General features: G+C 42.8%; 5 protein-coding genes across 6 annotated transcripts; 2 read left to right on the top strand and 3 right to left on the bottom strand.

Annotated features, from left to right (window-relative positions):
• Positions 1-477: 477 nt before the first annotated feature.
• Positions 478-4,491, bottom strand: LOC127566170 (microprocessor complex subunit DGCR8). Its single transcript, XM_052007928.1, has 5 exons — positions 3,748-4,491; positions 2,932-3,123; positions 1,853-2,871; positions 1,546-1,800; positions 478-1,062 (listed from the first exon to the last, which is right to left on the bottom strand). Exons 1-5 carry the CDS (start codon positions 3,992-3,994, stop codon positions 775-777), a joined length of 2,001 nt encoding a protein of 666 aa, XP_051863888.1. The 5' UTR covers positions 3,995-4,491; the 3' UTR covers positions 478-774.
• A 299-nt stretch (positions 4,492-4,790) lies between these two features.
• Positions 4,791-5,573, top strand: LOC127566018 (alpha/beta-tubulin-N-acetyltransferase 9). The gene has a single exon (XM_052007339.1). It carries the CDS (start codon positions 4,851-4,853, stop codon positions 5,454-5,456), a length of 606 nt encoding a protein of 201 aa, XP_051863299.1. The 5' UTR covers positions 4,791-4,850; the 3' UTR covers positions 5,457-5,573.
• Positions 5,532-6,987, bottom strand: LOC127566017 (transcription factor Ouib). Its single transcript, XM_052007338.1, has 4 exons — positions 6,822-6,987; positions 6,012-6,754; positions 5,840-5,950; positions 5,532-5,782 (listed from the first exon to the last, which is right to left on the bottom strand). Exons 1-4 carry the CDS (start codon positions 6,936-6,938, stop codon positions 5,623-5,625), a joined length of 1,131 nt encoding a protein of 376 aa, XP_051863298.1. The 5' UTR covers positions 6,939-6,987; the 3' UTR covers positions 5,532-5,622.
• Positions 6,988-7,217: 230 nt separating this feature from the next.
• LOC127565862 (mothers against decapentaplegic homolog 4) lies at positions 7,218-12,193 on the bottom strand. 2 transcript variants are annotated; one of them, XM_052006602.1, is made up of 9 exons: positions 11,301-12,191; positions 10,971-11,242; positions 9,893-10,256; positions 9,542-9,751; positions 8,776-9,438; positions 8,441-8,720; positions 8,203-8,371; positions 8,016-8,142; positions 7,218-7,952 (listed from the first exon to the last, which is right to left on the bottom strand). In XM_052006602.1, exons 1-9 carry the CDS (start codon positions 11,359-11,361, stop codon positions 7,747-7,749), a joined length of 2,352 nt encoding a protein of 783 aa, XP_051862562.1. In that variant the 5' UTR covers positions 11,362-12,191; the 3' UTR covers positions 7,218-7,746. The 2 variants fall into 2 exon arrangements, with proteins under 2 accessions (XP_051862562.1, XP_051862563.1); XM_052006603.1 differs by lacking the exon at positions 9,542-9,751 and having other exon boundaries at positions 11,301-12,193.
• Positions 12,194-12,484: 291 nt separating this feature from the next.
• On the top strand, positions 12,485-14,720 carry LOC127566049 (negative elongation factor B-like). Its single transcript, XM_052007506.1, is given in 2 exon segments — positions 12,485-13,356; positions 13,358-14,720. Coding segments are annotated over 2 exon segments (1,782 nt in total). The 5' UTR covers positions 12,485-12,783; the 3' UTR covers positions 14,567-14,720.
• The last annotated feature ends 1,338 nt before the right edge of the window (positions 14,721-16,058 follow it).

The raw sequence follows: 16,058 nt of genomic DNA, 5'->3' as shown, positions 1-16,058 counted from the left end.
AGTGTGCGCGTGCCTGCGTCGTGCTCGCCTCAATGTCTGCCAGTGTTGCTGTTTATGGCTGCCAATGGCGGCACTCTCTGTATATGTATGTACGGATGTGTGTGTGTGTGTGCGTATGTCCGAGGAATGCGATAAAAAACGAAGCGTTAGAATGAAATGAAAATGTAGCATAATTTATGGCTGCATTGTCTTTTAAATAATTGCACGCACATACATACATGTATACACGCACACTCACACACATACACATACAAATGGTTATATTTGAAATGTGCATGAATTTACGGTAACTCAACGCGACGGCAAACTCATCATATTCATAATGCCCTGTAAATTTATCATTCTATTTCAAATTTACAACAGTTAATAATATCTTTTCTTTAAGACACGCTGATGATCGTGTGTTTTGATTTATTGAGATTGTCGGGGGAATCAATCTTTTGGCTAATAAAAGTCTACTAGATTTATTTTAGGCAATTATAGTATAGAATTTATTACGGTAATCACTTGCATATAAAGTATTGTATGTTAATATTAATTGTATAAACTTTAAGAGTGCTCTCCGCTCGTGCTTCAGAGAGACTTCTAAATGTGTTTTTTTTTTATTATTTATTTTGTCATATTATGATGGATCACATGGGTTAACGGTGCTCAAGTTAGCTATGTTAGCTGGGTAAACCAAAAAAACTCAATGACAGCTATGATGCAACTAACGATGGTCTATATGCTTAATGCTAAATGTGATAATGATGACCATGCTGAGGATGCTTATAACTATAATTCGACATTGTTCAAATTGGAACCAGATGATGTAGGCAAATCCACATCGCTGGGTGGCACAAAGGTGCCCATCGTTTGAACACTCTCCTGCTTGGCACTGAGTTTGAGCATCTCGCACTTGAGCTTGTCGAGAATGGCATAGTTGGGTTGATTAACAGCCGCCTTACTCTGCAGCACGGTAATCTCCTGCTCCTCCAGCTTCTTCTCCTTGAACGTTTTAATCGAATTGTTGCCATACAGTCGCAAGAGCGAGCCCCAAGTTTGTATGTGCGGATGAAGTATCTGGAAAAATAAATAAAAATAATTATTAATTACAAGTCATTCAATGCCTTTTTTAATTTCCCTTCAATTATGTTTTCTCAAAACTTATTATTAAATACAAAAATAAAATAATAAATAACAATAATTAAATATAATGAATTAAATATTTCAAATTAACAAAACTTTTTGGAAAAGTCAAAAACATATATAAAAAAAAACTACTTATTATTACAGTATAGTGTCAAAATTTCACACCTGATGCATCAAAAAGTATGCAATAATTTATAATATTCAATTTTCTTCAATGGATTAAAGTTAAAATAATTAAAGCATCTCAACATCATTTCACGATATCATTTTATCCAGTTTATCGGTAGTTATAAATATTGTAGCTATTCTAAATATATTTACATTGTGTTCTATATAAATTATGATTTTTATTTTATTATATTTAATATAGAATTAAGTACTACCTTTAATTATACCTTAAACTTTTTGGCTTACCTGAAGAATAGCCTGTGATGCCAGCTGCTTGCCCTCACGCTTGTTCTTGCACACCACCTTTGCCGAGTGCTTGCCTACCGTCATGGTGTATTCATTCTTATTGTTGGCGGTGCGATTAATCTCTTGGGTGATCTGCACATCGCTGCCGTAGTTGCGTTGCAAACAGGTCAGCAAAATGGCATTGGGCGATGGCTCCGTTGTCTTGTTGCAGAATTCAGTTACACGCGGATCCTCGATGCGTATGTCATCGAACACCTAAAGCACAATTATTAATTGAGTGCCAATTGAATTCAAGATTAACACTTACAGACAAATCACTTTGCGTCTTCTTGGCAATGCCGCTCTTTTGATCTTTGTTGTTGCCCGTTATCTTGTCCTTCACATCGGGTATGAGTATTTCAAGTGTTTCCCTTGCCGCCTCAGACTTGGCCTGTTTCTTGCTAGTGCCATAGCCGGTGCCATACTTTAAATTGTTCACCGAAACTGTGGCGGAGTATGGAGTGGCAGCATTTTGCAGCTCCTTGAACTCATAGGTGGGTTGCGTCTTCAACGCATGTTGCACATACTCGTGCAATATGCAGACAAAACTTTTGCCATTCGGATTCATGATCCATTCTTTGCGACCACGCGGATTTGTTGCACCCTCAGTGCCGCTAGGCGCCAGTATAGGAAACTTGATGAGCTTGGTGCCGTCGGGCAGCGTAGGTCGCTGTATGTTTTTGATGTGCTTGCGATTCTTTGTAAACTTTCGACGTGCATTCCAGGAGCGAAAACGCAGCACACGTATCATCTTGAATTTGAAGAGTTTCTTACAATACGTATTTAGCTGATCGGGTGTCACAGACTCCAGTTGTGTATTCTCATTAACGGTGACAATTTTGGCTGCTGGTATTAAGGCTTGTGGCGTCTCGTTGCCATCATCGGATTTCGGTTTGCTGTTTGTGCTGTCTGTGTTCTCTGTGATCTCCATGGGCTGCTGTTCAGTCTCCGTCTCCGTCTCTGGCTGAGTGGCAGGCTTAAAAGGACAAACAGCAACAGGTGGTGCTGCATCAGCTGATGCGGTTTGCTCTGTGCTTTCTGCTGGTGGTTTGTCCGTTGCCTGCTGCTGCTCTGCCTCTGTCTCCTCATCCAGGGCGCGTCGATAATTCAAACAGGGTATTGCACCCACAGGCACAGCATGTTTCCGTGCACTACCAGTGCCCAGGAAATAAGGACGAGCGGCACAACAAACACGTGACTTCCGATGCAGAAACAGTGGCATGCCACTGTTGTGTGTCACCTGCACCCAACCTTCGGGCAGCACCTCAAAGTGATTGTGACGCTTTTCTGCAAGTTAACAAGCTTACATAAATATAGCCAATATAAATAGTTAGCAGCTAATAATACCATCTAATACAGTCTTGAACCGCTGCTCATACTTTGGTCGCTTTGATTCACGCAGATCATCGGGCAGCTTCTCATCCAGCAGATTCTCAATTTCCTCGTCGTCAAAGTCAGACGAATCATAGTCGCCAGCCTCTGCGTCTCCTTCTTCGTCGTCCGCATAGTTTTCACCATTTTGCTTCTCGCTGTTGTCATCTAAAAAAAAGACAAGTCGAGATAAGTTGTACAAATAAACTCAACTAGTTTACAAATAATGCATTCTCAACTGTTGCTACCTGCTGGGAACGACAAGCGTTCGTTGAAATCTAAGCGCACTATAGGAATCATACGCATCTTGTTCTTTTTTTAGATCTTTACGATCAAGTCAGAAAATAGAGCATGGAAATGCAACTGCATCTAAAGCATTCGAGCTGCTTAAAATGACTACAACAGAGAATCCAAAGAATCCCAATGGGAACTACTACAAAAATGTTTATCAGATTGCGTTTGTCGCGCTCTATAGACACAATGATAAGCTCGCTCGAGATCGGTCAGATAACGAGGCGACTTATGGAAGAAGCTGCTATTGCTGTTTATGGCTGCTAGCGCCATGTGGTCATCAAGTGAATTGAGTTAATAATAGTCTATTCAGTTTGCCAAGAGCAAATCTGAATCAACATCAATAGCAGAGTCCACTGTGCATCTCTAAATTTGGATAAATATTATTTATCATAGATAATATTGCAAAATATCTATAAATCACAAAATAATACAAAGTAGAGGGTCTATTACTGTCACATCTCGACTGCAGAGTTCTTACTTGTTGCTTTATTTGCTTACCTGACTCATCCTCTTCACTCGCTGTGGCCACTTCATCGAGCACTTGGAACTGACGCAGCTGCTGATCGAGAGGCTCGGACAGCAACTCCGCATCACGTGTCTGACGCATCTCCTCAATGGCACTCAACGAGAAGCCAGCCACCTTGAGCTCTTGCTCCTCTTCCTCCAGTCTAGGACGCTTCGAACGTGGAGCATCTTCAGACTGTTGTTGTTGTGACGTCTCAACAGCAGCAGCTGTTGTTGCCATTTTCCGGAAGTGTGTGTGTGTGAGTTAAACTTAAATGCGAGTGTATCGTATTTGAATTGGATTTTAGTTTTTTATACAGCTGTGTTTGGGATTCTTCTCGCCAATAACCAATACTGAGAACATCCAACGATTTCGAATTGATTTTTCATTGGAAGTGCCACATTGGTTAAGCTAGAAAGCCCAATCTAAACATTCCTACTTTTTTTGTGTTCGCAACGCACTTCACCACAATATCGTAATTAGAGCATGCATCAGCATAACACGTTTCTATTGTAATTTTTGTTATAATTATTTTTTTGCAATTTGCAATATTTAGCCGGCTTCCTAAGCGAAGCTGCTTTCGCAATGGGATTCTGTGTGCAACAAAACACCAAGGCAAAAGTGGCTAAGCCCGTTTTTAAATAATATTTGCCGCTTTTTTATGGAAATTGCCAAAACGTATTAAATATTTATTTGTTTTTAACGAATATTAAAATATAACTCTTCAGCAATGGCCACGCTCGTTTTTTTTGTCAATAAACAGCTGTTCCTAGGCAATTTCAATGCTACCATACCGCTGAAATGCAACTATCGTTCGTTACTTATGATGAGGCTATTTCATTTTCGTAAATAATCGGTAAACTGTGTATTTCTTTCATCAATTGCATGTTTTTTATTGCCTGCTTAAGTCATAATACAAGTGTAAAGGTCGCGCTCAATTTTTATTTGAATGAAATTAACATTTTTTAACTGTACGGCTACGTATCAACTAAAAATATACTGTTTCTTACTAATGGTGTATTTTGAGCTGCAACAGACGGTCACGCTGTTTCCCAATAAAGACTGTTCCTATTGGAGGTTTGTTTATTTTGGTGAAATGCGACTCAACGAGCATACGAAGTTAGTTGGCCAGCGGGTGATTTTGGTGCCCTACGAGGCTCGCCATGTGCCCAAATATCACGAATGGATGAGTTGCCCGACCCTGCGTAACTTAACGGCATCAGATGAACTCACTTTAAGTGAAGAATATGAGATGCAACGAAGTTGGCGAGAGGATAACGACAAGCTCACTTTTATTGTGCTCTGTGCTGAAACTTATGCAAACACAAATGATGAAATTGCTGCCATGGTCGGTGATACTAATCTCTTCCTGCGCTATGACGACGACGAAGAGGAGGGTAACCAATATGTGGCCGAAGCTGAGATCATGATAGCAGCGACAGAGGCGCGTGGTAAAGGTTACGGACGGGAAGCAATGCTGCTCATGCTCAAGTACGCACAGAACCATTTAAGTGTGACCAAATTCGAAGCAAAGATTGACATGGACAATCAAATATCGTTGCGCTTATTTGAAAGCTTTCAATTTGTTGAAGTCCGTCGGGTAGAAGTCTTCCACGAAGTGACCTTGGAGCGCAAGGTGACGCCAGATTGGTTGACATGGCTAGATCAACAAGTTGATATCAGAAGCGAAACTTATAAGTAATTACAGGCAATATTCGCTGCAGACTAAGCGAAGTAGTCGTTAATTGTGGACAATCTGGCAACACTACCGCAAATGTCTGTGAATTGCCTTTTAAAATAAACGTATTTTATTCTTAACGAATTACACTCTGCTCTGTTCACTTAAAGTAAGCTTAAAATATATGAAACTATACGTTACAAGGTATAGATTCTACTAGCTCATTGTCGATATCCACATTATTGGTCTCCTCGGCAGCAAAGTTTTGGGCATTCTGTTCGTGACCCTTTGAACGATAATGGGCAGCTAAGTGAGGGCGTCGCATAAAGGAAACTTTGCAGATCTCGCAGCTGCAAAGGTGAAGGAGATTAGTATTTGTTTATAAAGTATTTTAGCTGCTTACTTACTGAAAGCTTCGTACTCCAGAGTGGCTGAGCATGTGCGTCTTTAGCTTGTTGCTGACTGCGAACGCTTTGTCGCATTTAGTGCACTTGTAAGGTTTATAGTTTGTGTGGCGACTAGAAAGATTCCAAATATTTAATAATCACCACTAATTACATTTTTAACGAATTGACTTACTTTCGCTCGTGTTGAATGCGTCCGCTGTGATCGGCAAATGTTTGACCGCAGTACTGACATGGATACGGTTTCTGGCAGAGATGCGACAACATATGGCGACGCAACAAATGCGGCGTATAAAACTTCAACGGACACTGCTTGCAAGTAAAGTTCTTCACGCCTGTGTGGCGCAACAGATGTACTTTAAAATTGCTTGGACAGGTGAAATGTCTGCCGCACAGTTCGCAGATGCAATCACGCTTTCGTCGCTCGCGCTTCAGCTCCACAATCTCGTGCTCGGAGAGCTTACTCCAGTTGATGCGTGGTGTGTTCCTCGAATTGATGGCAAAGTTGACAGTGGCATAGAGTTTAGAAGCGGTTTGTTTGCCTGGCTTGCGTTCTTCAGGCGCTATACTTTCAGTCTCTGAAGTGTGTGTTGTTTGTACAACTGTTGCCACTTCTTCTAGTTGTTCCTTCGGCTGATCCAAGTAGTCTTCTGTGTATTCTGTGTTTTCGTCAAACGAACTACATTGTTCCTCACCCTCTTCTTCATCATCCTCGTCGTCCTCTTGTATGACACTGTCGTCCAGATTAAGTTTGTGCTCTTCATCTAAATCGATTTCTTTGAGCGCTTCGGCGACGCTGTTGCTGCTTAAAAGTAACTGCTGTGTCCTGATGATTCGCTCACGAAATATAATCGCTTCACGCAGCGCAACTTCACATGGTCCACAGATATGTGCAGGAAATTCTGTTTGCTCCAATAGCTATTATTTAAAACCAAAATAATGGCATCAACACTTGCACTGTTAAGTTAAATTGTAAACAACTTACAAAGAGTCCAGTTAACGCTTCTATTTGATGCAGCATTATTTTGTCAGGTTGTTCGAATAGATTGTTGGCATTGAGGCAGAAAATTATCTTACCACAGGTTCGACAGCGCGCAGACATTTTACAAACATTTTCCAAAACCCAAACGCGTTTTTCACTTCTATTGCTTTCCCTCTATTCGCGTCTTTTACAGCAATCAGCTGTTCTGTAAGAAACTATCTGGCAACACTAATGTTGCGGCGTATGCGATGTCGTGATTCCGATGTGTGACTGCCTGGTCACTTTGTCTAGCCGTTACTTATTTAATTTTCAAAAATAAGAATTTAGTGAAGTGACCTTCAAACCGCCACCTTAAACCCATGTTAAATATGAATTCTCATGAAAATACAGTTAATGCTCTGTTTATTACATTTTGTATATTACAACTACATTCTTTACTTGCCTTACATATTGCATTTTAATGTTTTTTCTGTTGTCGCTGTTGTTGTAGTCGTTGGTTGTGTTAATAATGCTGTGTGTAAGCTTGGGCTGTTGTGTGTGGTCTATGTGTATGTAGGCGGCAGGAAGGGGCATCAAATAGCATGAGCCGTTAGTCAGTTATCAAATATATATACGCATGTGTGTGTATGGATAGTGTACATAAAACTAGTTGCTTAATGTTGTACAGCTGTTTCAATTTTTTATAAAAATTATTATTAAATAATTAAAGGCAAACATAATCATAATCATAAATTGCAAATCAAAACTAAATATTTCATACCATTTTCGTTTGCACTTTGCTCTTACAACTTAAATATAGCTGCTCAAACTGTAATCTTAAACTAACATTTAGAGACGTGGTGTGCTTCGTTCATCATCTTGTTGCTGTTGCTCTTGTTGTTGTTATGAATAATAAATATGTTGGTTTGTTTGTTTGTATGTATGTTATCTAGGCAGCGGCTCCATCGATGGGCATGGCATGCAGCACCTCGTCGAGCAGCTGCAACGCACGATGCAAATGCACCTCGATCCAGCAGGGCGTCTCCTTGATTGATTGCCTTGGGTAATCGGGTCCCCAGCCCTTCACAAAACTCAGTCGCAATATGCACAGACGACGCAAATCATCAACTCCAATGCCAGCAGCTGCGGTAATGCCTAAAAAGGTAAATGTGATTTACATTACTATAATAGGCCCATATAAAACAATGTTCTACTCACTTCTGCCAGCTCCACCCATTTGCTGATTGGAGACACCCGCCACAGCAGCTGCTTGTGCCGCCGCAGCGGCTTGTGCGTTGGTGGCCAGCGAATGCATCTGCTGATGGCATTGACGCAAATCAAAAACCTGCAGGAAGAAGACAACTAATTAGTTAAAGCCCACAAATCGTTGTGATTGGAAACCTACTTTGATGCAAGCTGCTGGATAGATTTTGTGAACAGCATCGCCTGGCGTTCGACCCGCCTCGCGATCCAGATAATAGCTTTGTACAAACACCGAGTTATCGCTGAGACAGCGCAACCAGACATCGCCCTCGCCCCGCAAATCCAACTGCACACCCTTGCCAATATGCAACCTGGCAACAAAATTCAAATAAAGTTCATTTTCAAGCTGTCTTATATTACAAGTTATGTTATCGACGTACCTGGCGCGCTCCGATTGTTCTGTGCGATGCACATTGCTCAATGCGCCCAAGCAGAAGCGATTGCCACCCGAGGGATCCACATAGCCATCGATTATGACATTGGGCTTCGCCGAGGGCACCTTAAACGTCTCGCCCACCTGTGTGTCCAGCTCAAAGTAGGCAATGGAACACCAGTACTCTGGTGCCGGTTGTCGCGATAACAGACGCGGCTGCTGTTGCTGCTGCTGCTGCGGTGCTACTTGTTGCGGCGACGCCAGATCACCAGGCAGCGATGAGTTCCCTAAAACATTCAAAATGTAAACTCTTCAACTGCAATTAATGCTCCAACAACTCACAGTAGGCGCCTGGCAAGGAGCGCGGATCTGGCGGCTGCATGGACTGTGTGTAGGTGAGCGTATTAGGTCCCGTCCAGGTGCCAGCGGCGCCTCCGCCACCACCGCTACTCTGTGCACCAGCCGCGCCACCAGTATTGCCCTGCGTCGCTTGCTGTTGTTGCTGCTGCTGCGCTGACGACGCTTGCGTTGCTCCATAGTTGCCTCCGCCCGCATTTTGTCCCGTCGACTGTGTGACATAACCGTTCTGCTGCTGTTGTTGTTGCTGCTGGGCATGCACAGCTGTTTGGCCAGCTCCTGCAACAGCTGCATTGCCACCAAACTTGCTCACGTCATTTTGCATTTGTGCAGCTCCTGTTGGTGCGCCATAATATTGTCCAGCGGCTCCCTGAGCACCGCTGGCATTGTTAACGCCAGTCTGGCCATTGGGTCCACCACCTGGCGGCGGCTGCTGTTGTTGTTGCTGCTGTTGCATGGCCATGGCGGCTGTGGGATCTGTCGGGGAGCTGGCCTGGGCATGATGCACGCCATTGCCTTGGGCAACGACGCTCTGTGCTTGTTGCTGTTGTTGTTGTGTGGGCGGGGGTGGTGGCGCCATAACAGGACCTTGGCCAGGACCGGGACCGGCATTCATGGCTCCCATGCCCGGCATGCCATGAGGTACGGCTGTAAAGGTAACATCACAAAATGTCAGCAATAAATTTGACAATAAGAATAAACTGAAGAAACTTTGGCGAGACAAAATACTACAACATAAAAAGACGCTTACAACGAGTGTGCGACGCTGGCTGGGATTGGGATTGTGGCTGTTGTTGTTGTTGTTGCTGCTGTTGCTGTGGCGGTGCCTGTCGCGGCGGCGGAGGCTGCGGTTGCGGTTGCACCATCCACGAACTGCGCGGATCAGCGCCGTCCGTTGGCTCGATTTTTGGTATTGCGCGGCCGGCAGCAAACATTGCACTCATTTGATTAGCATCGGTGACTACAAATCATACAAAAAAAAAAATGCCAAACGAAAACCAAAGGGAAATGGAAATTAAATAACCAAAAAAATCAAGCAACTCAAAGTAAATCCCAATACAAAATGAAATCTACCATATAGCTAGCCTATTGCCTTACATACCGTAATCACCGGGTCCGGGTCCTTGGGGCGGATAACCGTAGCCACCCGGTCCAACCATCTGCGTGGGATGATGCTGTATGGTGCCAATGTCATTGCCATCGATATCCATGCCGCCCACCAACGGACCCGCTGAGTATTCATCTTTAACGAGGCGACTGGGACCCGACTGCAAACTGAGACCGGACAGATCGATGCCCGGCGATACGACACGCTCATAATGGTAGGGATTAACGCACACCGAATCGCATTTGAGATCGAACGCAAAGGCGCAGTATTTAACGTGCTTCAGCTCGTTCTTGTGCAGATCGGGCCAGCGCCAAATGCGCGCATAAATCACATGTGGAAATCCCTTTCGACCGGCCACCTGCAAAGCAAAGCAAATCGTATCAAATCAAATCAAAATTCAATTCAAATAGAATAATCGAATTACGGAGAGAAACACAAACAAAAGTAGAAAACTGTCGCGCGTATCGCAACCGGAAATGCCACAAACAACATAAACAAACAAATACACGACGTACGAACAGCGAAGGGTAGAGCGACGATAAGAGAGCACACCTAATAATAGTGTGTATACTTTGCAGCCTGATGCCTAAAGAATTTTAGTTTAGGGTACGCAACAAATGCAAAATATTAGTCTTAAGGCACAAACCAAAAAATTAAGACAGGTCAGCCTGAAGGTCACAGTTACTCTGCCTATACCTTGCGATATAGAATTTTGTTTTATATAATAACAAATTTACTAAAATTATGTATACTCTTCACTATAGAATTATTAAGAACTAAACAATAAATAAATAATTGAAAGAACCCTTCTAAGAAAATATATAATGATCAATCGTACACAAAATCAAAATTAACTCAGTATTACAACATTTTTAACTAGCCATAACTGCATAAGTTAAAAAAAGGCGTAAGGTCTGAATAAGGCTGCAATGTAAACCCATGCTAAAGTAAACAATCAGAAAGCCCTAAGACTGCAACTAAGGTGGCAGTGTAAACGCATCGTACAATGCGGAGAATACGACTTCTACTTAGATTGGGAATCGAAACGGAGATGGGAATCACACTCTCTCACCTGCAAGCGACCGTCGAGCGTGCGCTGGATGGTGACGCATTTGCTTGGATGGGCGCCATTGGTGGTAATTGCTGTTATCAGCGAGTCCAATTCGTCACGCTTCTCCTTCAGTTTTTTCACCAGCGATTCGATGGCACGCTTCGCGAATCCCTCGCTCTCCCCACCCTGCCGATGGCACATCAGCGAGTGCACAATGCTGAGGCAGGCATCCGCCGATGTGGGTGCATTCGAGGGTGGTGGTGGCGGCATTTGCACCATGTCCCGCACTATGACTGTAGGGATAAGGAATGTTAGCCTCCATCAATATGATAATTTCTATGATAATCTTACTGTCCTGCGGCGCTACGGCGCCGTACATGTGAGGAGGCGGACCATTGGCGGGTCCGGGCATGCCAAAGTCCTGGGCAACAATGCCACCCAGGCCACCGCGTGCATGGGCATCCACTTCGGCGTTGTTTGTGTCGCCGCCGTCACAAAATCCGTATCCAGCTGATGGCCACAAAGCGTTGCCGTTGGTTGGCTGAAGCGTTGCGTTGCACGTAGATGCAGCGCCCGCCCGCTAAATGTGCTAAGCAGCAAACAAAGAGAAGCACGCGAATCGTGCGCACAAAACAAAAAACGGCAAGCCCGCGACGCTGCTCTCTCCCTTCTTCTTCTCCACCTCTTCTTTGGCTGCTAATGTAATTGCTCCAAAATTGCGCTGTTGTTGTTGTACATTTACATCAGAGTGTGTGTGTGTGTGCAAAAGAGAGCGCCTTTGGGGGTGTTACGCACACATTGAAACGCACTCACACACACGCACACACAGACGCGCGCTGTTAAACTTGAACTCCCACAAAGCTGCTGTAATTATGGCAACAGAGCAGCAAGGCTTTTCTTTTGCAGCACTAGAAGAGGAGTGCTGCTCCTTCTCCCGCTTCCTTTCACCCTGCAGCTCCACACACTGCTTTCGAGTTGTCGTCCGGCAGCAACAGTAAACTCTTACACACACACATACGCACACACTCGCGCTTCCACTGTGTTATTTGTGGTTTTTATGCTGCAACTTGATCATCCGCTTGAAATTGCACCGTTTTCATTTTAATTAGTTACAGCGTCTGTTTTTTATACTCGACTCATTTATTTACTGAAATTTAGTTAGATTCTCAGACTTTTTTTGTTTCTTAAAAAAAGAGCTTTCTTCTAAAGCTGTTTTATTTAATACTCTGTGCAGGGATGTGACCGCTTGTCTTACTGTTAAAATACGCAATTTGACGCCTAGAAAATATACCAAACTACATATGCACTGAAAACTGCGAGCTGGTCACGTTTGATATAATTTTTTGGTACCTTTTCTCAAAGTGGTCGTTTTTTTAAACAACTTGACGTTAAGGAATTCAATGTTTAAAAAAAAAAAAAAAAACGACCAGACATTTTTATTAGTGTGAAATTTGAAAAATACCGAAAAAGTAACTGTAGTTCATTTTAGTATTATAAGAATATAACTCATAAATTACATCGTTTATAGTGCTATATTATAATTTAAAATCTTAATTTCATTCAAATTTCAATATTTTTCTATTGCAAATTTATTTTTGTTTTTGTTCAAGCTATGTTCATGTGTTTACTATTAGTTCCAGTGAAAGAACCAGGGCTGTCAGTCAGTCAGCATTAACAGCATCTCTGTTAAAAGGCACACACAACCCTGTCACTCTCACTGTTATAAAAGGCGCAACGTTCAGCTGGCTGCACGCAAGCAAAAATAACAAACAAAAATTATTTGTTTCAATTATTGACAATACTACGTGTTTTATGTTGATAAAATTGGTTTGCAATGAGCGCGCCTGCTAAGAACAACGGCACCGGCTTGGAGGACGTTAATATACCCGGTCAGGCGTTTCTGAGAGAAGCTCTCACCTCATGCACGGATCCCTTGAAAGCAATTGAGAGTTTTCAATTGGAAAATGGAGTTTTATTGCCTTCGCTACGCCCAATGCTGCCTCTGCTCGATCTGCACGGCGTGCGCCGCCTGGACTTTCACACATCACTTATGGAGGAGCTACGCGACAAGCTGATTGCCCACATTAACGAACTGAACCAAAAAGATCCGCGTGAGCGCGAAAAAAAGCTAAAGGAGCTGCTTGTCAAGAGTTTTCCGGTGGTGCGTGTGAAATATCTGCGTCCTGTGGTCATGGCCATACTACGCAACACTCAGCACATCGATGACAAGTATCTGCGCATCTTGGTGCGAGATCGTGAACTATACGCGGACACGGACACTGAAGTGAAGCGACAGATTTGGCGTGATAATCAATCGCTATTCGGAGACGAGGTGTCGCCGCTGCTCTCCCAATACATACGTGAAAAGGAGCATATTCTCTTCGATCACACGAATCTCAATAATCTGTTTCTTCCAGCCCACACCAAAAGTGCGACGCCATGGCGAAGTTGTGCAGAAGTTGGCCAATATGATTGGCAACAGCGTCAAGCTGTACGACATGGTGCTTCAATTTTTGCGCACCCTCTTCCTGCGCACCCGCAACGTTCACTATTGCACGCTTCGAGCTGAGTTGTTGATGGCACTACACGATCTGGAGGTGCAGGAGATCATCTCGATTGATCCATGTCACAAGTTCACCTGGTGTCTTGATGCCTGCATCCGCGAGAAGAATGTGGATATTAAACGTTCGCGTGAACTCCAGGGATTCCTTGACAATATCAAGCGTGGACAGGAGCAAGTCTTGGGTGACCTTTCAATGACACTTTGTGATCCGTATGCCATAAATTTCTTGGCCACGTCCGCCATCAAGATACTGCACCATCTGATCAACAACGAGGGTATGCCGCGCGAGAATCAAGTCCTTATACTGCTGCTGCGGATGCTTGCTTTAGGATTGAGTGCCTGGGTCATGATTGATTCCCAAGACTTCAAGGAGCCCAAGCTTGATGGCCAGGTAGTGACCAAGTTTCTACCGGCGTTGATGTCGCTCATGGTGGATGATCAATGTCGTAGTCTGCATGGCAAGCTGCCGCCGGATGAGCGTGAGTCGGCGCTGACCACCATTGAGCATTCGGGTCCAGCTCCCGATGCTGTCCAGGCTTACATCCAGGAGAGTGCAGTGGCCAGCATTCTGGCCATGTATTATACTTTGCATTCGGCGCGTGCCAAGGATCGTGTTGGTGTACTGCGTGTCTTGGCCATTTTGTCAGCCTGCAAAGATGATCGTGCCTATGAGGATCCTTTTTTGCATTCGCTGATAGCGCTGTTGATTCCTATGAGTGATGAGTTTGCCACTGAAGATTTCTGCACCACGCTGTTCGATGAGTTCATATTCGCTGGCTTGACACGCGAGAATGTGACCTCGCGACATATGCTAAAGTTGCTGTGGTACGTCCACAACAAGTTGCCTGTGGGACGCCTTGGAACATTGATGAAGGCGATGCAACCGACGACAGCTCACAACGAACACATCCACAAACTGTATGAAACGCTACAGGAGCGCATTGGCACAGCGACAACGGGAGGAGAAACGCCTGTAGTGGAGCTGCCGCCCGAAGAATTTGATTCGCCCTTAAAGAGCGTTCCAACACCAGGACCACACTATAGTGCCCAATAATTTAAGTTAAACTTAATTTTATTGCCCTAGTCTTTGTCGCATCTGTTTTCTCAACGAAGCTGCTATATTTTATGACAATTTTGTACTCTTTTTTTTCATATTTTTAATAATGTAATTGATAATCAAATTGAATTAAAATTCAACTATTTGTAAACATTGGTAAACTGTTGCTGATATATTTATAAACACGCAACAGCTGTTATGGTTTCATGCAGCCCTGGTGTGGTTTTGGCTTTTTACTGATTTCTGAATTTAACATCACTAAATATAAAACAGACGATTGAAATTGCTTAATTTGGAGTTTTAAAACTTACACATTTATATTCAAAAGAAATTAAACTTAAGTCTTTTTATATGATTCAGTGGTCAGGAAACCAGCTAGTTAATTAACCGTGGAACTAGCAAGTGTGACCGTTTGCATTGACTTTTGCTGGTATATTTTCTAGAATATTCTTCGACGCAAAATAGCGTATTTTAGATATCCGACATGCGGCCACGCTGCGACCGTCCATTCATTTCAGATATTTCATATATTTTGGTCGTGTCGCAGTTCACAAAAAAGAAGCCAAATACTGATAAAATCGCAGAGGCATCCGGGTAAGTTATACAAAAAGTGCTTTTTTCATTCAATCGCATTCCTGTTGACTGGTATTCAATACAAAAACGACTTTATTCTTATATAAATTCACTGAGAAAGTTCATGCCACCTTTGCCATTGAAGTGCGCCACGCGTTTCTTCCAATAAGAATATGTATGTGTTTATTTGTGTGTGTGAGTGAATGTGACGAAATCGAAAATGGTTATTTACTTTCAGCTTTTCTATATTATTTTTAACAACTAAGTGAACATGGAATTTAAATAACAAATGCCAGTATGTGCCTTGTCACACATGCATTTAATTTGCATTTTCTATTGCGTATTTCCTTTCGAATTCAGCTTGTTGCTGCTTCTGGAAGCTCACATACACACACTTGCGCATATGCCAGATGTGTGCCTGTGTGCATGTTCGCCTATGAAATAGCGTATGAAATAGCGAACACACTTTTCACCCCGCCCCCGCTTGTTCATTCAGAAAACCACTTGGCAACAGTTTATTTGTAGAAAATTTGTAAAAAACCATTTTTACTATCATAAACTACGCATAAAAGTTCAACAAAATCGTGTAATCATCACAGCAAAAATTAGTATAAACTTCTTCGCTCAACACCTTATCAGGGAATTCCAAATGCGATAAAATCGTAACAGCTATCAAAATGTTTCTTGATTATTTCATTAATTGTTATATAAATATATTTATATATGTATATGTATATGTATGTTGCTTTATGTTTTACAGCCATTTAAATAAATGGTGAAATATTTAGCACTATTTCACTCATTAAAAATATGTTGCTTGCGAGAATTTTTTTTAAATACCGCGCGCTATTTTTGGACTGCCACCTAGCAGACAGTGTTGCCACATCGCAGAAAGACGCAAATAAGCGCATAAAAA

Source organism: Drosophila albomicans, chromosome 2R (genome assembly GCF_009650485.2).
Source record: "Drosophila albomicans strain 15112-1751.03 chromosome 2R, ASM965048v2, whole genome shotgun sequence".
NCBI classification, from domain to species: Eukaryota; Metazoa; Arthropoda; class Insecta; order Diptera; family Drosophilidae; genus Drosophila; species Drosophila albomicans.
The sequence above is the reverse complement of the archived record's forward strand: the minus strand, read 5'-3'. Positions and strand labels throughout refer to the sequence as shown.

Excerpts from the sequence above, each read along its gene's own strand:
- LOC127566170 (XM_052007928.1), bottom strand. The coding sequence starts at position 3,994 with ATGGCAACAACAGCTGCTGCTGTTGAGACGTCACAACAACAACAGTCT. Across the intron at positions 1,801-1,852 it reads AGACGCAAAGTGATTTGTCT|GTGTTCGATGACATACGCAT; the intron begins GTAAGTGTTAAT and ends ATTGTGCTTTAG. Across the intron at positions 1,063-1,545 it reads CATCACAGGCTATTCTTCAG|ATACTTCATCCGCACATACA; the intron begins GTAAGCCAAAAA and ends TTATTTTTCCAG.
- LOC127566018 (XM_052007339.1), top strand. The coding sequence starts at position 4,851 with ATGCGACTCAACGAGCATACGAAGTTAGTTGGCCAGCGGGTGATTTTG.
- LOC127566017 (XM_052007338.1), bottom strand. The coding sequence starts at position 6,938 with ATGTCTGCGCGCTGTCGAACCTGTGGTAAGATAATTTTCTGCCTCAAT. Across the intron at positions 5,951-6,011 it reads CGCATTCAACACGAGCGAAA|TCGCCACACAAACTATAAAC; the intron begins GTAAGTCAATTC and ends GAATCTTTCTAG. Across the intron at positions 5,783-5,839 it reads TCTGGAGTACGAAGCTTTCA|CTGCGAGATCTGCAAAGTTT; the intron begins GTAAGTAAGCAG and ends TCACCTTTGCAG.
- LOC127565862 (XM_052006602.1), bottom strand. The coding sequence starts at position 11,361 with ATGCCCGGACCCGCCAATGGTCCGCCTCCTCACATGTACGGCGCCGTA. Across the intron at positions 8,372-8,440 it reads GAACAATCGGAGCGCGCCAG|GTTGCATATTGGCAAGGGTG; the intron begins GTACGTCGATAA and ends TTTTGTTGCCAG. Across the intron at positions 8,143-8,202 it reads ATCCAGCAGCTTGCATCAAA|GTTTTTGATTTGCGTCAATG; the intron begins GTAGGTTTCCAA and ends TTCTTCCTGCAG.